Source organism: Cnephaeus nilssonii, assembly GCF_951640355.1.
Source record: "Cnephaeus nilssonii genome assembly, chromosome: 1".
NCBI classification, from domain to species: Eukaryota; Metazoa; Chordata; class Mammalia; order Chiroptera; family Vespertilionidae; genus Cnephaeus; species Cnephaeus nilssonii.
This window is the reverse complement of record NC_137072.1, coordinates 60,321,661-60,346,348: the sequence shown is the minus strand read 5'-3', so window position 1 is coordinate 60,346,348 and position 24,688 is coordinate 60,321,661. Positions and strand designations below refer to the sequence as shown.

The 24,688-nt window shown below is 45.7% G+C and overlaps 1 protein-coding gene across 4 annotated transcripts in view; it reads left to right on the top strand.

Annotated features, from left to right (window-relative positions):
* The first annotated feature begins 11,173 nt into the window (after positions 1-11,173).
* Positions 11,174-24,688, top strand: part of HERC3 (HECT and RLD domain containing E3 ubiquitin protein ligase 3) — a 91,411-nt gene continuing 77,896 nt past the window's right edge. For all 4 annotated transcript variants that reach the window (XR_013813621.1, XR_013813622.1, XM_079773475.1 and 1 more), the window contains exons 1-3: positions 11,174-11,300; positions 13,570-13,631; positions 21,353-21,607. Coding sequence is in view for 2 of the 4 variants with exons in the window: in XM_079773475.1 (XP_079629601.1) it covers positions 21,382-21,607 (226 nt within the window). In the remaining 2 variants the exon portion in view is untranslated. The remainder of the gene's footprint in view (positions 11,301-13,569; positions 13,632-21,352; positions 21,608-24,688) is intronic.

Here is a 24,688-nt window from a genome sequence, read left to right as displayed (position 1 = left end):
TTGATTTTCCTGGGTCTTCTCCATAGACCTGAAGTTTCACTTTCCCATTCAGAGTCTTGCCTTATAGGATAAGTATTCATTCAAAAGCAAGTAAGCTAAATTTACATATTTCCCACCTTCTATTATTATAGTCAAATCATAAAGAGTACCTGCTCTGCCTGGCCAGTGTGGCTCAGCAGCTGAGCATCGACCCAGGAACCAAGAGGTTGCTGGCTCGATCCCTCGTCAGGGCACATGCCCAGGTTGTGGGCTTGATCCCTAATAGGGGGTGGGCAGGAGGCAGCTGATTGATGATGTTCCTTTCTGATCGATATTTCTATCTCTCTGTTCCTCCCCTCCCTTCCTCCTTCCTCTCTTTCTAAAAGTCAATTTTAAAAAACATTTTAAAGAAAGAGTACCTGGCTCTAGCTGGTTTGGTTCAGTGGATAAAGCACTGGCCTGCAGACTGAATGGTTGTGGTTTTGATTCTGATCAAGGGCATATACCTGGGTTGCAGGCTCGATCCCTGGCCCCTGGTCAGGGCGCATGTGAAAGGCAACCAATTGATGTGTTTCTTTGATGTTTCTCTCTCTCTGTCTTTACCCTTCCCTTCCATTCTCTCTAAAAATCAATGGAAAAATATCCTAGTGTGAGGATTAACAAAACAAAACACTGCTATAATATCAAAGAAAATATATGTAATGATTTATCTTTGAAATGACTAGAATTTCATCAAGGTCAAGGCTTATATTAATTTAATCTTATATAAATCACCAGTATATGCTTTCTGCATGAAACTGATATGGAGCTATGGTTGACTGATACTATAATAAAATATCAGGTGGAGAGAAGCCTTTTATGAAATGGATTTGGCTAACCTACATTGGCTTGCAAAAGGATGTCAATGTTTATTGGAAATATCTAGCCAGCGAGTACAGCCTCCCATATACCTTGACTAAGAATAGACTTTATCAGTTTGGAAATGTCATTCTTTTTGTTCGAGTTCACATTTTGGGAAGATCACACATGGAGCTCTCAGAGAAAAGGAAGTCTGGACGAAGATGCCAGATTAGTCAGCCAGTCCTGGCAATGAACCTGGTGATTGATAGATGCCACAGCTAGCCTACATGAAAAACCTATTATAGATGCATTTTGTAGCAACATTCATACTCTGTACCACAAACTGTGTGGCTTAAAACAGAAATGTATTATCTCATGATTCTAGAGGTTGAAGTCTGAAATTAAGGTGTTGGCAGTTTAGTTTCTTCTGGGGGCTCTGAGGGAGAAGATAGTCTCTAGGCCTCTCCTTGCTCCTGGTGGTTGCTTGGCATTCCTTGGCTTGTAGATACATCACTCCAATCTCTGTCTCCATCTTCAAAAGGCATTTCCCCTCTTTGTCTCTACGTATTTACATGGCTTTCTTATAAGGATACCAGTTGCTCAAGTTAGGGCCCTCCTAATCCAGTATGACCTCATCTTAATGAATCTAATTATATCTATAAAGACCCTATTTCAAGTAAATCCATACAAGAGAACTCAAAGTGTGTGCTTCTCCTCCTCCTCCTTCTTCTTTGTTAATCCTTACCCGATTTTTTAGAGATACTGGAGACCTAGAGGGAACGAGAGAAAGAAACATCAATGTGAGAGAGACAGATACACTGGTTGCCTCCTGCACACACCCCGAATGAGGTGCCCTTGACCGGGAATCAAACCTGTGACCCTTTGGTCCAAGGGCTGACACTCTAGTCACTGAGCCAAACTGGCCTTGGCTAGATGACACAAATTCTGATACTCTGTCTGCTTTTTATTTTGCTAAAGAACTTGGTGAACTATCAACTCATTGTTATTGGCTATGCATATGTACTGAAGATGAATACGATTAACAACAGTTTCAGTTTGTACAGAACTTCCTTTCTGAAACTTTTTATTTTTGGCAGGTGTGTGGGAGGACTGGGGAAACACATGACATCAAACAGAACTTCAGCAAAGGACCAACAACCCAAATCATGCATTTTTACTCACTTAGATATTTTTTTATGTGAATATTTAGAAACATCTTACCTAGGACTAATTTTTAGATGTGTGCCCAGGGTTTTTTATTTTACTAGATTTTTTTTTGTTGTTGTTTTATTTTTGTTTATATCCCACATGATCTAGTCAAGATTTAAGGTGGCTTACAAAATTAAGCACAGTAAAAAAGAAAAATGAAAACTAAAATAAAACAACCCTGTAGAGAGCGCATGGGAAGGCACATTGAGCATTTCTTTAATTATTGTCAGCTGAGTCCAGTGGCATTGGCAGAGCCATGTATTGGAAATGCACCATGCCAGAGGCAGGTACGTTGTCAGCCTGACCCTTAGCTCAGGTGCCAGGGGGTGGGTTTCATTATCTAAGTTCAGCCAGGCGCAAGGAACGGACACAGTTATCCGGGTTTAGCCAGAAGTGACGATTACAAAGAAGCCACAAGAATGAAAAATTATAGCTTGATCTTTAACCATGATTTCTCATAATTTCCTTTGTTTTAAACTCTAGTAAAACTTCCTGGAATTATACTGTATAAAATAAGCGCGCTGCACCAGCTCTGGGTCACTGTCTCTCCATCAGAGGATAGCTATCCCACCCAGTCCTAGCTTTCCCTACTGTTTCTGCGTCTGTCTCTTTCATTTTCTCATTCCCCCGTCACCCCTACTCAGGACTCGTGTCCGCTCTCTAGCCACGCTGGTCGCGGTCCAGAGAGAAATACTTAATACATTACTGGTAAGGAGACTGTGTGTATATTTAACTGGTGCCATCTTTTGTTAGGGAAAACTGGCAACCCATCACAAAGCTTTAAGAGTCTGCATTTGGCCTGACCTAGCAATTCCAGTTTTAGGAATTTATCTTAAGGCAGTAATCAAGGGTGAGGGAAAATATTTAGTTATGTTCACTATGTATAGTTTTGTTGCATTATTGTTTGTAATTGCAAAGAATGGAAATAATTTAAACATGCTATAGTGGGGAAATTGCTTAAATTATAGTATACTCATTTTGTGGGTACATGCAATTGCTTAAAATGATGTTGTAGAACAGTATTTAATTCTATTGAAGATGTTTAACATATTGCTAAATTCTGAAAGCATCGTGAAAATACTATGTATAAAATGAGCCATCTTTGGAAATGCATAGACATGCAATGGGAAGTGCCAAAATATTAAAAACTAAAAAAGCGTGGTGAAAGAACAGGTAATTTTTCTTTTCTTCTTCTATGTACTTTATACTTTTAATGTAGTGTATATTTATTATGTTTGCGAAGAGAAACATGTTTGTTTGTTTTTAAAGTAGGTAAGAAAATGAGTATAATGGAAAAATGACAGAGGAAAATGAAAATTAACTTTGAAATGAGGTTACTTTTCAAAAGGCATGCGGAAAGATTCTGTACAGATGGAACATACATTTTCCTCTAGGCTTATCATACTCTCAACAATAAAGATTTTTAAAAAGCCAATGAAAAGAGAGAAACAGAATCAGCAATGTTATCTATAAGATAAGACACTGTAGTATCTTAAGATTCTATTAGATAAAAACAACATGTTGGTCAACAACTTAAAAGTAAATATAATGGCCAATATCACTGGGTTTTTACCTACAAGTAGGATGAAAACAAAATGCTGAAAGCCAACAGAAAGTTAAATACCAATTACTTCCCCTTTATATAAATGGTAGCCATAAAGTTTGGAAACACAAACAATACTATTTTATTTTTTTACAGCTCTGTATAAAATACAGATTTATATTAAGTAAATTATGTTCCATTCTATATCAACTTTACAGATAGAACCTCCTTGACTACTTACTTCTTCTGGAGTATGCTGAAGATTGTGGATGAAAAATAAAAAGGTCCTATGGAAAATAACCTCCCAGGGTAATCTGATCATAAGTTCCTAGCTGGGCAGGTCAGGGTGGGTAGTCACGCTCCACAAATATAACTTCTTTACTAAAAGGCTTATCTGTACCTTAAACCAGCCCTGTCATTGTTTTTGTGCACCTAGATTAACACACCTTTGAAATGCCCCCTTTTAGATTCCTCTTTCAAATTCCTGACCATCCTTTCAGATCCCTCCTTCAAGTGTGCAAGATGTAATTGATTACCACTCACTTTCTCAAACCTTCATTTATTTTTTTCTTACAGTCCCTCCCTAATCTCAAATGCATACAAGAAACTGCAAACTGTTATTCTCCAAAGCACTTTTCTCAGTCTGTTGAGATTTTGCTTTCAAGCACATCCTCTGTTTGATTAAAATAAGCTCTTATAATTGGGGGTGATGAACACACAATACAGTGTACGGATGATGTGTTGTAGAATTGTGCACCTGAAATCTGTATAATTTTGTTAGCCAGTGTCACCCCAATAAATTCAATAAAAAGGGAAAAAGACAAGGTCATAAAAATTCTCTACAAGTTTGGCCATTTTTTACATCAACAAGGTATAGATTCAGTAAAAGTGAGAGGAAGAAACCAACCAAGGCAGCATAATAAAAAGGCTTCTGCTAGAATTAAAGGAAATGGTGTATTAATGTACCACACATTGCAACATGAACTATGCATTGCTACAAGGGAAAACACATTTAACTAATATAATGTCATCAAACATATCATTTATTACAGTGTTAAAACAACAAACCATTTATTATGCATGTTTTTACAGAATTTATGGCCAACCTATAAAGCTGTCTAATATTGTTATATGTATGCCTTTTTGTGTGTGTGTGTTTTTGTTGTTGTTAATCCTCACCAGAGGATATTTTTTCCATTAAATTATTTTAGAGAAAGTGAAAGGGAGGGAAGGAAGGAGAGAGAAAGATCAGTATGAGAGAGACACATCAATTGGTTGCCTCCTACAACTCAGGAACTCAGGTACATACCCTTGATTGGGAATATATCCCAAGACCCTTCAGTGCATGGGCTGTTTTGCTAACCATTGAGAAATCCAGCCAGGGCATGTATACCCTTTTGAAATTCCATAGGCTCACTTTAGCTTTTCTATCTACACTAATAAAAGAGAAACATGCAAATTGACCATCACTCTGCTACACCACCAGCCAATCCGGAGCAAGTATGCAAATTAGCCCAACAAAGATGGCGGCGGCCATGGAGCTGGAGGGAGCAGGAGGCTTGGGTTGCCCCTGGCGATGGAGGAAGCCAAGCTTCCCGCCCGCCCTGGCCGACCCTGGCCTCTGCTCAAGGCTACAAAGTTTCAATTATAGAAGATAAATAAATCCCAGATACCTGCTTCCAGCCGGCCCTGACCTCCGCTCAAGGAGGCGCTGAAAAAAAAGAAAAAGAAAAGAAAAAAAGGAGGGGCTGGGAGCCTGGATTGCCAGGGGGTGTGGCCAGCCTGAAAACAGCCCTCAGCTCTTCACCCAGGCTGGCCACACTCTGATGGGGTGAGGGTCCCCGCTGGGGGGCTTGGCCAGCCTGCAAACAGTCATCAGCCCCTCACCCAGGCTGGCGGTTAGGAGCCAGCAGTCCCGAATTGCGAGAGGGATGTCTGACTGCCGGTTTAGGCCCGATCCCTGTAAACCGGCAGTAGGACATCCTTTGAGGGGTCCCAGATTGAAGAGGGTGCAGGCCAGGCTGAGGGACACCACCCCCCCCCCCCCCGTGCACAAATTTCGTGCACCGGGCCTCTAGTGTTATAATAAAACTAGAGGCCTGATGCATGAAATTCGTGCAAGGCACTCAGCTCTCACAGCTGTGGTGGCTTGCCTTGGCCCTCGCAGCCCCGGCTTCATCTGGAAGGTCGTCCGGAAGGACATCTGGTCTAATTAGCATATTACACTTTTATTATTATAGATTCCTTAAATTTCATTTGACCCAGACTTAATCAAACTTCAAAGAAAGGGTTTATTTTTCATTATGATTTTATTTTGATTTGACACAAGTAAACTAAAGAATTTGGTCTTTTTTACATCTAGAAAGGAAAAACCACTGCTTGATTTTTGGCAGTTAAAATATGGGCATGCTGTGCAGCTACACAGAAGCAGACACGCTCTTTGCTGCATTCCCTGAGTACTGTTTCAGTACAGTCACAGTGATAGGTTGGATGCTATTTACAAGAGTACAAGTTTTGGGACCTTGTGAAAAGAGAAAGTTTCATGGAAGATGTCACTTCCCAAGGCTTTATTGTTTGCATTCTTCAGGGACAAACCAATGCTCACGCTAAAGGCTTTCTTAAGAAATGCTCAATCATCCAATCTTATTAACATTAATTAATTTTAACCTATATTATTGAAGTGAGTTTCTTCTATGTAAGCATTTGTGCTCAGTCAAATGGCTTGAAAGAAAAAAAAAAGCAAACAAACTATGAATAGTTTCAAGAAAAACAAAGGAATAGTCAGAATAACTGTTAGCTCTTTACAGTCAGGAATGATGCTTCTTATCCAGCAACACTACATATAGGAGACATTCAATAAATACTTAATGGTTAGTTTATTGATGGCAATATTGATTTGCCACATTTTTTCAAGATATTTTCACATTAATAAGTTAATGGTGTGTATTATAGGACAGTTTTCAATAAGCTTAGATCAGTTAGCCTGGTTATATATAGGCCTCTTGGATAAACTGTATTAAACAGCCAAACATAGAGAAACATGTGAAAAAATGTTTTACAACCAATTTTTCCCTTGAGTACTGACTAGACTGACAAAGTGAATATTTAGTTTGGGGGGCGGGTTTGGGAGTGACCACGAAACAGCTTTGTCAATACATAGCTCCACAGGGTGCACACATGTTATCTGCCAAGTAATCAGTGTTTTCCCTTCCTAGAGCTGCGGACACTCCTTGAAAAGTACACCTGAAAGACAGAATGTTGTGGCCAACCTGGTTTTTTCCCTACGGGTTTGATCTGACATATAAAAGTCTGTCTCTTTCTAAGCTAACCAAACACATGTTTGTCTGTAGGGCAATTAAACACAGAAAACAATCATCATTAAACAGTATTCCTACTGTACTACAAACATTTTTCAACTGAAAATGGGCATATGGATTTCTAGAAGTGAGCTGAGAAGAATGGAGCAACTTGGCTTGTTGAGGTGGAAGTGCAGCTCCCTGGGAACCATCCCCTTGTTACTGGGGCGTCCTCATCCGCTCCATGCTGGAGCTGGACCACATGATCCCTCCCATCTGTCAAAAGTTATGGCTAGAATAGATTACACCTTTTATTATCTATTTATTTTCCAACATTTTAAAATGTAAACTTTTCGAACATACAAAAAAGTTGGAAGTAATGAACAGTGAAATCCACTTATCCACCCTGGAGGGTCTATAATTAACATTTTGCCGTACTGGATTTATTACATATCTACACATTTATACATCCCACCATCCATCTTTCAATCCATCTTTTAAAATATACATTTCAAAATAAGTTGCAGACATCAGTACACTTCCTCCTAAATATTTCAGCATGGCATTAATTAGAGCTAATTGTTTCCAGTTTTGGGGAGGTTAAATCTTTTAACACTAGAGGCCCGATGCATGAAATTCGTGCAAGAGTAGGCCTTCCTTCCCCTGGCGGCCGGCACCTGGGACCCGGGCTTCCCTTGCAGAGGGAGGCCCCGCCCACCCGCCGCAGTCCATAGGTCGGTGGCCTGGGCCTCCCTCTGTGGGGCAATCATGGGGCGATGGCTGGGCCCCGACCAATCGCATTGCACCCGCCCTGTCTGGCCTGGCGCCAGTGGGTGTCATAGCTTGGTCCTGGATGGTCATCCGGATGGTTGTCAGGATGGTCGTTCCACTGTTCAGCTGTTCGGTCGATTTGCATATTATGCTTTTATTATATAGGGTACATGTTTTTATTTCATAAAATTTATCATAGTTAGCAACTATCAAGTCCTTGGTATGATTATTTGGTTAATGCTTCCCTCCCCCTTCAAGGTAACAGGAACTGTGTTTTGCTCACCAATGTACCCGCAAGTCCTGGCATTATAACAGATTGTTAATATATAGTATATTTGCTAGGGAACATAGGAGAAGTCAGAAAGAAATGGATGAAAGACAGTACTATAGAAATGGAAAGAAAAAGTAAACCATGGCCTCTTCGAAATAGTTTAAGTCTTTGCTATTATGACTAGTATTGGTGCTGGGGCCATTTAAAGCTTTTTTTAGTAAATGGAGCAGGATATGTTGCTGAGGAAATTGCCATTTTATGTTGGCTGAAGTAAAAAAAAATAAAGTACTGTAGGTATCTTCACTGATCAAATATAAGCAACTTCCCAGGATTCTGGTTGTTTGGTAAGGAAGCTTACAGTACCTGACTTTGTAATTTAGACATCATTCTTACCTCACCTGTCTCCAGGCTTGCGTCTTTTATAACCACCTTTTCCTCAAGCTGACATTTCATTTGAGAAACACCTGATCCATGGGTCAGATATGTTTACCCAAATGCTGATTGATTACAAACCTCATATTGGACACATGAAAATAGAATCTATTTTTCTCCTTCTCAAGTTACCCACTTCCTACCAAGACTCCCCTTTGGCTATTCCTCCAGTTCTTTTTGGCGATACCAGCTTTATTATTTATTTATTTATTTATTTATTTATTTATTTATTTCCCATCAGTTACAACTGTTTATTATTAAGGTACATTCAGGGAAGTGGTCATACAACTGCATTCTGGGTAGATTTCTATCTACTGGAGTTGGTTTATGCTTTATCCGGTATAAAACTGAGTCAGGGAGCAAAATGATTTGCAAAATGCTTTGCCCAGTCCTAAGATTCAATGATTCCAGGGATGAGACTCCATTTCTACTTACCGTATTTTCCAGCGTATAAGACGACTTTTAACCCAGGAAAATCTTCTATATGCCCAGTTGTCTGATACGCCGGAAAATACGGTAAAATGTTGATCCCGGAGTTGTGTGGGTGATACCAGCTTTAAATTGGGAGTATGTCTGTAAACCAAAATTAATTTTAGAATGTAAGGAGTAAAAAGCATTTATTTGAGCCAAAGGAGCTGCAGCCTGGAAGACACAGGTTCAGATAGCAACCTAAATTGTGTTCCACTGAGACAAAGGGGAGGCCATCCTATATAATAATAACCTAATATGCAAATTGTCCCCTTGACCAGGAGTTCGACCGCTCACTATGATGTGTGCTGACCACCAGGGAACATGGTGGGTATTGGCTACGCAGCGCTGGCAGCGGGCATCAGTTGAGGCGCTACCAGCCTTAATGGACCCCGATGAGAGTGGAACCACAGCGGGATGGTGGAACAGATGAGTGGGTGGTGCCAAGCCAAGGTGGGTGCGTGCGAGCAGGGGCCCATCGCCCCTTTGATGGCCCCGCAGATGGTGACCAGTGGCAGTGGTAGGGGGCGGGGCCGTCACCTGGCTCGGAGGCACTGAGGGAGCTGGGCAGGGGGCCTGATGACTCAGGTGGAGGGGGGCACGTGGGGGCCCAGGTGCTGCCCAGGGCCCAGAGGTCAACTGGGACCTGCCTTTCCATGCAAGATGCTCTCGCTTAGATCACTGGCCAGGCCTAGGGACTGCACCCGTGCACGAATTTCGTGCATTGGGCCTCTAGTCTATTACAAAGTTTCTGCCCAAGATCTTAATTTTATGCAAATAAGACTTCCAACTTGTGCAGTTCTGATTGGTTGGTATAGCTGCCACCGAGGATACCATTTGTATACTAGTTGTTCTGTTTAGATGAAGCAGGTCTTAACCCATTGGTATAAAGAGGAAACCAGGGTTTCCCTGCAGTGGTTGACTCGGTACAGGAGCAGAGTATATTGTGAGAAGCATAGAGTTCAGTATGAAGATCTTCCCACATAGTGAGGAGCCTGTGTTAGTAAATGGCTAGACTCTTTACTCATAAAATGTGGACCCTCAGGTGACCATGGGGAGTCCCATTAGTTCACATCAAAAGAATCTTTCTTCTGAGGATCCACATGCCTGTGTGAGAGACCTGGATCTTGTGAAACTGCCACCCTTCTGGAGTATAAGGAATTGTGGAATCTTGTCCCCAGTGTTTATAAAGGTGTCTAATGTGCTTGAAACTTCAAAAGCTGTAATTATTTTCTTAGATGACCTTAGCTACCTGATAACAGATTTTGCTCTCTCATCTTTCTTCCCTCAGGAGCATTTGATAACTTGATGTCATTGAGAGTTCATATGCCAGCCAACAGTGCTCCATCCCCAAGATACACCATTCCTTAAAACCTTTTTCTGCTCAGCCAATTAGATTCTCGGAGCAGGTGATTGCAGACCTGACCTGATTTGAATATCTTTGTGAAGAAATTCTTCCATTAAGGAAGCCATTCCTTGGGGCTCAAGTAGTGCTTGCCCAGTGCTCTGCTTCTGTGTTTCAAATGGAATGGTTGAGGAGGATCAGCAGACACGTTACCTTGGTGAGAGTTTTTTTTTCAAATGGGTTTCCTTGGATCGGACAAGGACCAGGGGAACCCCCTAGCTTTCAGGACGAGAAGCTAGCTCTGAAATTCAGTGTCAGGAAGGGCAAACTTCTATAATTAGTGGGTTTTAGGCCACATTGGTGTCTTTCAGATCAGATTTAAGATCTACTCAGTGACTTCTTCTGTGCTCCCCAGCGTCCACCCCCCAACCCTCCCTCCCCGAGCCCTCCTTGCTTCTGCAGCGCCGCTCCCCTCTTCGACCCCCAGCCCTCCGGGAGGGCCGAGGCAGCTCCCGCGGCTGCTCGCCACCTCCTTGCTGCCTTCCATAGCTCAACCCCGCGCTTCCTCCGGTCCTCCCGAGGCGAGCGAAACGGCAGACTGCTGCGCCGTGGAATAAAACGCTTACTAACTCAGTGGCTACCCCTTCGCTTTCCCCATGCCCACCTCTGCACAAACGAGACACGGACCCCAGATCTCGAAAAACACCGCTGATCAGCCCGCTCGTTCCCCTCCATTGAAATGCAATCCTATTCCCGCGCCAAAGCTGTGCGTCCAGCAATCGCGTCTTGGCCGACACACGCCGCGGTCCCCCAAGCGGGCCCGCTGGTCCTGTCATCTCAGACCGCCCCGCCTCCCACCCGGGCCTGGGCCTCCTCCCCGCCTCCCGCCCGCGGACCTCCCCGCCCGTCCCGCCCGCGGAGCTCCCCGCCCCGTCCTCGGCTCCTCCGCGGTCGCCATTGGTGGCGGCCCGCCCCAGAGGGCGCCCATTGGCCAGGCGGGGAGTCACTCACCCGGCGCATTCCGCCACCCGCAGGCTTGCGGGGAAACTTCCTTATTATTGTGACGCCGAAAGCGGAGACACCCGGAGTCCGGCCGGAGAGCCTGTCACAGTCGGAATCCCGAGCGGCGGTTCAGCGCCTGCCAAGGTGCGTGGGGTGGGGGCCGGGGTTCCCGGGAGGAGGGCCCCGCGCAGCTGCCCCCGGCGCGGCCGCCGCGTTCCACGGGGCGCGTCGGTCAGCGCGCGGCGCCCGGAGGGGCTGCTGCGGCTGCGGCGCTTCCTCGCCGACCCGGGGCCGGGCGTCTGCAGTGCCTGCGGGGCACCCTCGGCCTTGCGCGCGCGCCACCCTGGCGTGCTGGGGGGCTCGCCCTCCGATCCAAAGGACCCCCCGCGCCCGGAAAGGCCGGAAGCTGCGTTAAAACTGGGAGCGCCCCCAACCTGGACTCGACTGTTCGCGGTCCAGGAGGAATTGCGACGCGGAAAGTCAAAAAAGGAGGATCCTCCCCTTCCTCCTCGCCTGTCCCTATTTACATTCCGGGGCTCGGGAGACACCCTTGGCGGGGCGGGCGCGGGCGCTTCCCGGCCAAACGGGAGCGGGGGAGGCCTCCGCGTTGGAGGGAACCCCCGCGGCCGCGAGGAGTTGGCGCCGGGGACGCAGGGCTCGGCGTCCGCGGTGACAGCGCCCGTGGGGCCGCGGCGCCCGGCACCTCCCACCTGGTGGAGGCCGTGCCCGCGCGTCCGTCCGTGTCCGCCTTCTGGGCGGAGTTGGGGCGAGGGTGTGTGTGTGTGTGTGCGGACACGTGCGCGCGGGAGTGTGTGTGTGTGTTTGGACACGTACGTGTGCGGGGTGTCGGCAGCTGGGAGGTTGGGGGCAGGTGGCGCTTGGAGTCATTGGTAAATGTGTGGAGTGGGCAAACCCGGACGCAGAGCGTGTGTAGCCCTGAACCCGAGGAGCCCCGGAGCGCGGTGGAGACGGCACCCAGGCACCCAACGCCACTGTGCATTGGTTTGGAGTAAATGCACAGTGTGCCCTGAGGAAGGTGCATTTGAACTTTGCTTTCGGCAGCTCGCTGTTTCTGGCTGTTTGCTGACTCCATGCTACTTTAGCTGGGAGATCGGCCCCGTTAGGCAGTACCTTAAATTCAGAGCGAAGCCTTCCAGGATTCTGCTTGCAATCCTTACCCGCGAAACGCTTTAGGAAAGACGATTCAAGAGCTCTTGCATTTTTTTGTGTGTGTCTTCTGGCTCTTTCCACAAATAGGAAGCTATTTCTAGAACCTTTCATTTGGTGATCTGATAACATCAAGTGAGCTGATTTTTAACTCCAGACTGAGAAGGAAGAAAAATGAAATAAAATGAGGATTAACAGCCTTTTTAGATGAAGTGACTAGATAGAGAGGGATCTTGTTTTAGCTGGCAGATTTACTGTGTCGCTCTCTTTTAGTAGTACTTTCCTTTACCCTGGGGGGGGGGGGCAGGGGAATGACCTTAAAATAAGAAAAGGGGAGTAATATAGGCACCCCCCCCCCCCTTTAAAGCAAAATAGATTAATTACACATCATTGACCACATTGAGCTAGGAACCTTCTGGAGAAAGTTCAGAAATCAGGGAGGAAGGTTTGAAACCTCTTTGGAAAAATACCTCTTTTGGCTTGGGGAAAAAACCCGATTGATTAACATGCAGTTTTTGCTTATTCAAAAAGTATGCAGTTGGGTTTGTATTTTTTTTTTTTAAACAAACACAATCTAAAATGTTCCAAATGGTGTGGTTGGAACCACTGGTTATGGCATTTCATTCTGAGTAACAGACTTCTTAAGATTTGCATAATTTAAAAAAAATTTAATACATAGGTTTGCACCCCTACTGGAGATACAAGATAGTTTTGCATCAGTTTAAGAAATAAAAGTAATATTCTCCAAAGTGAATGGGACTTTCTACATAAGATAGAAATAAAGTTACGATGATAATATCTTAAAATCATGAGGGACTTTTTCTTTTGAGAGACTAAAGGTGCCTCTCAGTCGCATCTTGTTTTCTGTGATAGAGGATATGGTGTTGGAAGGAAGGGAAGATACCAGAAAGTCTTCAAAACCAGTTGTGGCAAAATAAGCTATGTGTGTGGTACATGGAAAACATGGGAGAAAATAGACAAAATTGAATTATAGTTTCAAAATTTCTCTTCTTAACCTAAATGGGAGATTTAAAAATAATTTCATTTTTATTTTAGTATCTGCTACAAGTGCTAGGAATTTTTAAAGGTGCTACCTATGTCTCTAGTTTAGAGATGATAGCTTCATAAGGTTCTTGTTCGTATTTAACAGTCTTGAGGTACCATGTTTGGGGAATATTTGTTTTCAATAACATGAAGGTATTTTGTAGAGTTTCATGCTAATGCTTTTTATTTCTTTAACTTGCAGATCTGCAGGGTGAGGGGTAACCATTCTGGCTCCTTGTCCAAATGCCAAGTGTGTGACCTGTGGTGAGTTACTTGATTCCTCTGACCCTCAGTTTCCTCATCTTGTACATTGAGATAATGTCTATGCAAATTGACCGTCACTCCAACACAAGATGGGTGCCCCCATGTGGACACAAGATGGGTGCCCCCATGTGGACACAAGATGGCTGCCACAAGATGGCCGGCAGGGGCAGGCAGTTTTGGGTGATCAGGCCAGCAGGGAAGGGCAGTTGGGAGGGACCCAGGCCTACAGGGGAGGGCAGTTAGGGGTGACCAGGCCTGTAGGGGAGAGAAGTTGGGTGGTACCAGGCCTCCAGGGGAGGCAGTTGGGGCGGGGGATTAGGCCTGCAGGGGAGGGCATTGGACGTGACCAGGCCAGCAGGGGAGAGAAGTTAAGGGCGACCAGGCTTGCAGGGGAGGGCAGTTGGGGGGGACCAGGCCTACAGGGGAGGGCAGTTGGGGATGACCAGGTCAGCAGGGGAGGGCAGTTAGGGTGACCAAGCCTGCAGGGGAGAGAAGTTGGGGATGACCAGGCATGCAGGGGAGGCAGTTGAGGGGGACCAGACCTGCAGGGGAGGGCAGTTGGGGGCGATCAGGCTGGCAGGGGAGGACAGTTGGGGCGACCAGGTCCGCAGGGAAGGGCAGTTAGGGCCAATTGGGCCAGCAGGGGAGCAGTTAGGAGTCGATCAGGCTGGCAGGGGAGTGGTTAGGGTGTGATCAGGTTGGCAGGCAGAAGTGGTTAGGGGCGGCAGGCAGGCAGGCAGGCAAGCGGTTGGGAGCCAGCAGTCCTGGATTGTGAGAGGGGTCCCAGATTGGAGAGGGTGCAGGCTGGGCTGAGGGACACCTCCCCCCCCACCGTGCATGAATTTCGTGCACCAGGCCTCTAGTAATTTATATAAAGAACTCGAGTTACTACAATTGCCTAGAGAGGGACCTTAACAAATCCTTAATGACTTTCTTTTGCTGTGATGTGAAGAGAACTGGGTGAGCCCAGGAGGTAGGAGACCTAGTTTCTAGTCACTTCTTCATCCACTTATTTCTCAGAGGACCAAGGTTACTAGGCCATGGAAGGCCTCAGCTGCCATTAAAATGAAGTTAGGAATGTAAGTTTCTTGCCTAAAGGTTAGGTTAAGTGGACACTTAAGGTATCCTTAATAAGGTGATCTCTTTGATGCTATACCTCTGCCCTTTTTAGACATGTTCTACATTTAGAAATAGAACTTGCTGGTGTCAGGGATATATGTTTTTGTGTGTGAACCTGTAAGTGAACTAGTTTTTTGTTTAAAATATATTCTTATTGATTTCAGAGAGGAAGGGAGAGGGAGAGAGAATGATGAGAGAGAATCATTGATCGGCTGCCTCCTGCATGCCCCACTCTGGGAATTGAGCCCACAACCCCGGGTATGTGGCCTGACTGGGAATTGAAGTGTGACCTCCTGGTTCATAGGTCAACGCTCTATCACTGATCCACACTGGCTGGGTGTGAACTAGTTTTATTATAAGTCAGGGTAGACATGGGAAAAAGTCTGGCTAACTCTGTTGAGATTGCTTCACTTACCCTTCTCATATCTGGCTAGCTTAGGTCTGGTTACCTATAAGTTGGAATCCTACTTTTGTCACTTAACTACTTATTTACATGTTCTTGGGCAAGTGACCTAACCTTGCTAAGCCTTGAGATTATTGTAAAGGGCAAATTAAATAATCTGTATAAAGTTTTTAGCACAGACTCATGCACAGTAGGCTTGCAGTAATAATAGATATTACTTTTTCTTTATTCATCAACTATTTATTGAGCTCTTACTATGTGCCAGGCACTATTCTAGTCTTTAGGGATAGAGAAATGAACAAAAGTGAATGAGAAAAACATGGATGGGAGTACCCAGGATAGCAAATGCCAGGTGAAGAACATTGCTAAAACTGGGTCTTTAAATTCATGGACACCATTAGCTACTAGATATGGGGGTTCTACCAGAGTGTACTTTTAGATGAAAGCTGTATTAATGGCTGGTTTCTCTTCAGTGCACTGAACTTTTCTCCTGAAGGATGATTTTCCTGCCTTCTGCTGTAATTTTGGCAAAGTGTCTTGATGACCTAGACCAGATTTTCTATTAGGGTTAATAAACCATTCATAGGACTACAGCTTATTTGTGGTTGTCATTTAGCTACTTCTCTTAGTAAGTAGTTTTTATTTGACTGCTTGAAGATTCCCTTACTGTAACTCAGGTGGGAAGGATTTTGAACAATAGTCCTATTTGTCTTTTGTCATAAATGGTTTCTATTAGTCAGTTAAAGATGAGGCCATACTTCAGGCTTGCAGTTGTCCAAAGCTCTCAGAGTGTAGCTGATCCTCAAGGACTGATTCATGCTAAACAAATTTATAAGAAGCTGATAGATCCAGGATGTTGAATTAATTATAAGAAGTAGAAATGCCAAGAAGCCTGAGATGCTTTGGTCAGTTGGTCATGGTGTTCTTTCTACATAGTAGGATCTGCCTTGGAAAACAAGTTATTTAAGGGTGCTTAATTACTCATGGAATCTAAGCAAGGCAAGTGGCTAGGTGAATCTAATGACTAATTATAGTACTTCAGTTCTTAAACAGCAAAGTTATCAGCAAAAAATATAAAAATGTGAAAAATGTGGCAGTCAAAAAGACCACTTTTGAGAGTCAAAACAAGAAGGCAGAGCATTATCTTATTTGACTTCAACTGGGAACATGTGCATAGGATGATTGAAATTTTTCATCTCTTTGCACATGTCTGGGAATGATTGCAAAAATGTTCTGAGCACTGATTTTGGGGTTACAAACAAATTTTAGTGAGTAGGCAAATTCACAAGCATGGGATTGCAAATAATGAAGAACAACTGTACTTAGAGATAGTGAAGGAGGTGGTGCTGGACATTTTTGTTTAGTATGAATAAAGCTGCTGTGAGCATTGTTTATAGATTTTTATATTATTGATTTTTAGAGAGGAAGGGAGAGAGACAGACAGACATTGATATGAGAGAAACATGATTGGTTGCCTCCTGCATGTTTTTCAACTGATGATCGACCAAAACCTGGGAATTGAACCCAACACCTTTTGGTATATGGGACCACACTCCAACCAACTGAGCCACTCCTGGCCAGGGCTGTTTATAGATTTTTGTGTAGACAAATAATCATAGCTTCTTAATACCATATTTTTAGACACATTGTACTTGGCTGGTTAAGGGGATGGCTTAATGGTACTGTTGCCTAATCTCATTCATTATCTCCTAATTCTGGTTAATTTCCCTCTTAGAGGGTAACTTTATTTTCAGGTTTCCAGGACATTTTGTATTGTATACTGACTATAATTTAGTCATTCTGCAAGTATTTTTGTGGTCTTTGCTCCTGTAGGTGACATATAAATCTACTTGGGTGGCATTGTAGCCCACTGGATAAGACTGTGGACATTGGCTTAAGATTTGCAGCCTGGTTCTGGCTCCTTTCGGCTGTGTGACCTTAGGCATGCTTGTTAATCTCTCTGAACCTTGCTTTCTCTGAAAATGAGGCTAAAAATAGTACTTATGGCACAGAGTTGGTGTGAAGATGAAATTAGATAATGAAATAATATGCTTATTAGTACAGTGAATGATGTATAGTAAGTACTGTGATGTTACTTATATAACTACTAGAGGCCTGGTGCACAAAATTTGTACACTCAGTGGGGGAGGGGTTCCTCAGTCCTGCCTGTGCCCTCTCGCAGTCCAGGAACCCTTGGGGGATGTCCTACTGAAGGCTTAGGCTCGCTCCCCGCAGTCGGACATCCATAGTGCTGCTGCGGAGGTGGGAGAGGCTCCCGCCACTGCCACTGCGCTCGCCAGCCGTGAGCCCAGCTTCTGGCTGAGTGGCGCTCCCCCTGTGGGAGTGCACTGACCACCAGGGGGAAGCTCCTGCATTGAGCATCTACCCCCTGATGGTAAGTACGCATCATAATGACCAGTTGTTCTGCTGTTTGGTCGATTTGCATTTTTGCCTTTTATTATATAGGACTAGTGGCCCGGTGCACGAAATTTGTGCATGGGGGAGGGGGGGTTCCCTCAGCCCAGCCTGCACCCTCTCACAATCAGGGACCACTGGCTCCTAACCGCTCATCTGCCTGCCTGCCTGATCACCCCTAAATGCCTCTCCCTGCCTGCCTGAATGCCCCTAACCCCTCTGCCTGATTGCCCCTAACCTCTCTGCCTGCCTGCCCGACTGCCCCTAACTGCCTGCCTGCCTGATCTCCCCTAACTGCCCTCCCCTGCTGGCCTGATTTTGTCCCCAATGGCCCTCCCTTGCCAGCCTGATCTTGCCCCCAACTGCCCTCCCCTGCCGGCCTGATTTCGTCCCCAATGGCCCTCCCTTGCCAGCCTGCTCTTGCCCCCAACTGCCCTCCCATGCCGGCCTGATCTCTACTGCAACTGCCCTCCCCTGCCAGCCTGATTGCCTCTAACAGCCTCTTCCTTATCCCCCACCACCATGACTTTGTCTGGAAGGAAGTCAGACGTCCAGAAAATGGCCAGTCGACCTGGTCTAATTAGCATATTACCTTTTAGTAGTATAGATAGATTATATAGGATAGGATTGCTTAAATAGGGGGAGGGGGGGAGAAAGCCTTTTTCATCAGGAGGAGATTGCAGACAAAAATACATAATTCCTACATCTGGACTGATAGCCAGTCTTATGCACTATACTGCCAAACTGGTCATTAAAAAATTGAACCACTTTCCTACATATTACACCAAACAGCTGTTGCCCTTAAAACCCCTTCTCAGCTCCCACCTTAGGTTCTGCCTTTGCAGTTCATCCAGATTAGGTTCTGATTGGTCGGTTTCTATGCCAGTCAGCATCAAAAGCTCCGCCTCCTAGGCAGCCATTGGCTCCTCGCAGTTCACCCAGATTTGGTTCTGATTGGTCGGTTTCTATGCCAGTCAGCATCTTTGGGCCTGATCATAGAGGCAGGGCTGATCAGCAGCTGCCCCAGGCTGCTGGCAAGTGGGCTGAACTGCTGACCTCTGGGGGAGAGAGAGAGGCTTGGCTGCCACTGCTGATCAGCCCTGTCTCTTTTTCTCTGAGAGGTCAGCAGTTGAGCCTGCTTACCTGCTGCGCACGCAACCAGGTGTTCAGTCGTTTTGGATGTTATGACCCTGGCTCTTTATATATATACTAGAGCCCCCGTGCATGAAATTCGTGCATGGGGGTGTGTGTCCCTCAGCCCAGCCTACACCCTCTCCAATCTGGGACCCCTCGAGGGATGTCCGACTGCCCATTTAGTTGGACATCCCTCTCACAATCCAGGACTGCTGGCTCCCAACTGCTCGCCTGCCTGCCTTCCTGATTGCCCCTAACCGCTTCTGCCTGCCAGCCTGATCACCCCCTAACCACTCCCCTGCCAGCCTGATTGATGCCTAACTGCTCCCCTGCCAGCCTGTTTGCCCCTAACTGCCCTCCCCTGCAGGCCTGGTCACCCCTAACTGCCCTCCCCTGCAGGCCTGGTCACCCCTAACTGCCCTCCTCTGCAGGCCTGGTCCCCCCCAACTGCTCTCCCCTGCAGGCCTGAGTCCCCCACAACTGCCCTTCCTTGCAGGCCTGGTCACTCCCAACTTCCCTCTGCCGGCCTGGTCACCCCTAACTGCCCTCCCCTGCAGGCTTGATCACTCCCAACTGCCCTCCCTTGCAGGCCTGGTCCCTCCCAGCTGCCCTCCCCTGCTGGCCATCTTGTGGTGGCCATCTTGTGTCCACATGGGGGCAGGATCTTTGACCACATGGGGGCAGCCATCTTGTGTGTTGGAATGATGGTCAATCTGCATATTACTCTTTTATTAGATAGGATAGAGGCCTGGTGCATGGGTGGGGGCCAGCTGGTTTGCCCTGATGGGTGTTCCGGATCAGGGTGGGGGTTCCCTTGGGGCGTGGGGTGGCCTGGGTGAGGGGCCTATGGTGGTTTGCAGGCTGACCACGCACCCCGGCGACCCAAGTGGAGGCCCTGGTATCTGGGATTTATTTATCTTCTACAATTGAAACTTTGTAGCCTGGAGCAGAGCCAAGCCTTTTGCTCGCTCTGTGGTGGCAGCCATTTCTTTTGGGATTTATTTATCTTCTATCATTGAAACTTTGTAGTATTGAGTGGAGGCCTGGGCCGGCAAGGGCAGGCGGAAAGCTTGGCTTCCTCCATTGCCGGGGAAACCCAAGCCTCCCTCCTGCTCTGTGGCCGCAGCCATCTTGGTTGGGTTTATTTGCATATTTACTCCTGATTGGCTTGTGGGCATGGTTTGTGGGTGTAGCAGAGGTATGGTCAATTTGCATATATTTCTTTTATTAGATACACTAGAGGCCCGGTGCACGAAATTCGTGCACGGAGGGGGGTTGTCCCTCAGCCCAGCCTGTACCCTCTCCAATCTGGGACCCCTTGAGGGATGTCCGACTGCCCGTTTAGGCCCGATCCCTGTGCCCACCGCCCGGGAATCGGGCCTGAGCCAGCAGTCAGACATCCCTCTCTCAATCCAGGAATGCTGGCTCCCAACTGCTTGCCTGCCTGCCTTCCTGATTGCCCCTAACCGCTTCTGCCTGCCAGTCTGATCACTCCCTAACCACTCCGCTGCCAGCCTGTTTGCCCCCAACTTCCCTCCTCTGCCGGCCTGGTCACTCCTAACTGCCCTCTCTTTCAGGGTTGATAACCTCCAACTGCCCTCCCTTGCAAGCCTGGTCCCTCTCAACTGCCCTCCCTTGCAGGCCTGATCCTTCTCAACTGCCCTCCCTTGCAGGCCGGGTGCCTCCCAACTGCCCTCTCCTGCTGGCCATCTGTGGTGGCCATCTTGTGTCCACATGGGGGCAGGATCTTTGACCACATGGGGGCAGCTATATTGTGTGTTGCAGTGATGATCAATCTGCATATTACTCTTTTATTAGATACGATAGAGGCCTGGTACAGGGGTGGGGGCCAGCTGGTTTGCCCTGAAGGGCGTCCCGGATCAGGGTGGGGGTTCCCTTGGGGTGTGGGGTGGCCTGAGCGAGGGGCCTGTGGTGGTTTGCAGGCCGGCCATGCGCCCTGGCAACCCAAGCAGAGGCCCTGGTATCTGGAATTTATTTTCCTTCTACAATTGAAACTTTGTAGCCTGGAGCGGAGCCAAGCCTGGGGCTCCCTCCGAGGCCGGCAGCCATTTGTGTTGGGGTTATAATTGAAACTTTGTTGCCTTAAGTGGGTGAGCCCGGCCAGGGTGTGCTGAAAGCTTTGCTTCCCCTGTTGCCGGTGGCAACCCTGGCCTGTTCTCTCAAGCTCCATTCTGCCGCCATTTGTTTGAATTTGTTTACCTTCTATAATTGAAACTTTGTAGCTTGAGTGGAGGCTTAGGCCTGGCAAGGGCAAGCGGAAAGCTTGGCTTCCTCTGTTACCTAGGAAACCTTGCTCTCTGTGGCTGTAGCCATCTTGGTTTGGGTTAATTTGCATACTCGCTCTGATTGGATGGTGGGCGTGGCTTGTGGGTGTGGCTTGTGGGTGTGTCAGAGGTATGGTCAATTTGCATATTTTTCTATTATTAGATAGGATAGGATGACTACTTTCAACACTATTAGTAACTGTTCTTCTGAGATGCAAGGTATCTGAAGAATATTATCGATCGATGTTTTGATAATATTTTTAAGAAATAAAAGAGGTTATTTTTAAAAATTGATTACATCTATTACTCAATGTGATTTCCTCTGACCTATTTTCTAAAACCTTTTTTACAAAATGTTTTTCTAGGCTGCATGAATCCCTGAAGGATAAGAACAATGTTATGTTGGGGATATTGGTCACTGGGCCAACCTGGAATCAGCACTAACCTACAAGGAATTGTGGCTGAGCCACAGGTGTGCGGATTTATATCAGACAGAAGTGTCAAGGAAGTAGCCTGTGGAGGAAACCACTCCGTGTTCCTGCTGGAGGATGGAGAGGTTTACACCTGCGGCTTGAACACCAAGGGGCAGCTGGGCCATGAGAGGGAAGGAAACAAGCCAGGTGAGTGCACCTTGTCTGCCTTGATGACTGGCGAGAAAGACTGGGAATGGGAGAGTGCTGGTGGAAGATTCTCAGGGAGGCTCTTTGAATGGTGTAGGATTTTCTGTGTGGAACTTTTGTGTCTAATTCAAGCCTTTTGATGGAAAACCAGACATTTCCTTTCCATCTTTTTTTGTTGTTGACGTTAATCCTCACCCGAGGATATTTTTCCATGGATTTTTAGAGAGAGTGGAAGGGAAGGGGAGAGACAGAGAGAGAAACCTCAATGTGAGAAAGATACATTGATTGGTTGCCTCCGCATGTGCCCTGACCAGGGCTGGGCATCAAGTTGCAATTGGTATGTGCCCTTGCCTGGGATCAAACCCGGGACCCTTCAGTCCGCTGGCTGACACTCTACCCCTGAGCCAAACCGGCTAGGGCTCCTTTTCATCTTATTAGACAACACCTGTTGTTTCAGTTACCAGGGGAGGGAAGTTGACTAGTTAGTTTAGAGTTAGAGAAATAGATTTTTCTCCCATAATTGAATGTTAACACATTGTGATTATTTTGTGAATAGGTAATCCTCATACAATCAATATCAGAAGCATTTCCCTCTAATTTTTCCTCCAAAGTGCCTATTTATTCATTTATTTCTGCAACATGTTTTGTTAAGCAATTTGAGCTAAGCACTATGCTTGGTGTTGTGAGTAGAAAGTGAATGAGATAGTAACGATTTGGCTCCAGGGAACCCATGTGGAAGAATGTGTGAGATAAGTTGGAGAACATGCTGGGGGGAGTAAAGGAGAGGGATTCATTTCGCCTTTGGAGGTCAATCAAGTAGGAAGCAGGAGTAGTACTTCAGCAAGTGTGTGTATGTTTAATGCACACACCTGGGTGTACCCAGTGATTAAAGGCATGGGTATGATGGTGCAGTCCTTGTTCAGGGAATGTTGCATAGTTTGGTGAGACTGTTGATGGAGGGTGAGAGAGGAGAAGTTGGAAAGGTAGAGGGCTGATTAGATTTCTTAAGTTTTAAGGTCTTTCATTTATTGATAACAGGTGCTGTGTGTATTTAAAGTCCATTGGTTTAAGTTCTTTTTCCTTCCACTTTTTCTGTCTAAAGGATCTAAGTTTGACCTTCAGTGTGTGTTTATATAGCATAGATCTATCTATAAGGTACTTTCTTAGTCTTGGATTTCAGCTACATTTAGAGGAGTGGTGATATTTGAATGAGTCTCCTTTTGGTGAGAAATTATAAGATAGGGTCTTAAACTGTGACCATGCTGTATTTTTCATATTAGCATGGCATGTGTCATTTTCTTTGTTACTTGCTGATTTTTTTATTTACTCCAAATCAAGTGAAGATACTGAAGCTTCATTAAAGGACAGTCTTGCTGTTTTTTTTTCTAGATGATTTTACTCTTTTATGTTTATTTAGGCAAATCATTTTGGTGTCAGGATGAGCTTATTTTTTCTGTGACACTGGCTCCCTCTTTTCTCATATTTATTTCCTCCCATAACAAGTGACTACATTCTGCAGTTGCCCTGTCCAAATATCAGTGTTAACATTTCATCAGTTTTATGTTGCCCACTGGATAAAGGGCCGCAGGGCTGCTCTTAGGTAGAATTATTAAGTATGTGAAGTATGATTTATGGGCTTTCCCCCCATTCTTTGCCTCTAGGTTCCCTCTTGGGAACCCTGCCTGCCATATCCTACCAGGCCTGCTCACCTGCAGCAGTACCCAGTGTCCTAGACAGTGGTTTCTGGACTTGTAACCCTTGGACTCTTGGGATTTCAAGGAAGTGGTTTGTAGCATGGTCCATATGTACACCTTTATGTATACAATGCACCTGATCCTAGAGTTTTTCAAATGTGAGTACATCTTGGTTTTTTTTACATCTTGTTTTTAACTAAAATAAAAATTCAGTTAACAGTGTCACCAATTCATAAATTGAGTTAGTAATTCCTATTCATTTCGTTTTACCAATTAATATAATACCGAACTGTAATATAGAATTATTATGGAGGTGGCAGGGAGGTGTTTTACTTTTAAAAATGTTTTTCGTATTAGAAGAGAGTAAAAGCCAAGGTCATCTTTTCTCTCCTGTTAAAACTCACCCGTGTCTTACTTTAATCTCCTACTTTTGCTCTGTTTCCCCAGATTAGAGTCAGTGTCTTAACAACTCATGCTTACAGAGGGGTCAGTGGCAGGTCACAGCCCAACATCATGCTCCTTCTTTTGGGAATATCTACATTCCCTCAGGGCTTAGAGATCCTTTAGGCCCATTTCTCATCAGTGACCCCTGAAGGACTTGTGTTCACCCTGACCAGCCTTTGAAGGGAGTATTTTGGGGACCGGGAGGAGATCTTTCCATTTCTCCTATAGAGACAACATGGTTAGGGTGAATTCTGGAGTCAGACAGACCTAGTGGCGGCATTACCGTGCTCTGATTCTGTATTTTAGAGCCTCAATTCCCTTTCCTATAAAAAGAGGAGACTTTGGGTTCTAGTGTAGCTCTTAAAGTAGTTTCAAATGATAAAAGAAGATCCACAAAGCTAACTGTAGCCTGTGAAGTCTGCCCTCCTGCCTGTTTTCTCTGTGACTGTGCCTTCTGTCAGGCAGCGTCCCAGCAGAGCTGGTTGCTCAGGATGACTCATGGCACACCCTTTGCCTTAGAACCTGGGGTGAGAAGGTTCAACTTGGGGTGGCAGGTGAGAAAGGAAACAAAATCCTTGTAATCCCACAATGGCGCAAAGATCTGTGGAAGGCACTGTGGTGACTACATCTGAGTGCAATGTGACGTTCTACCAGTGGAGCCTCCTGCCACCAGCTTCATGGAGTAGTGGTGGGTGGTTTGTGGGCCTCTGGGAGTGAGGAGCAGCCACTCTTGCTTCTGCCTGAACGTTGGGTCAGGCCAGTTCTCTCTGCAGTAAAGGCTGAGTGATTGCAAGAGACTTGAGCTAGAGGTATGCCAAGAAGGCTTTTGGATTCGACCACAGAATCCAGCCAGTGTTTATAATATGAATTTCAAATAAACAAGTTTCTAGTGTAAATTACAATAGATTCCAGAAATTTCTGTCATTGGCAAAGCTTGCCTATT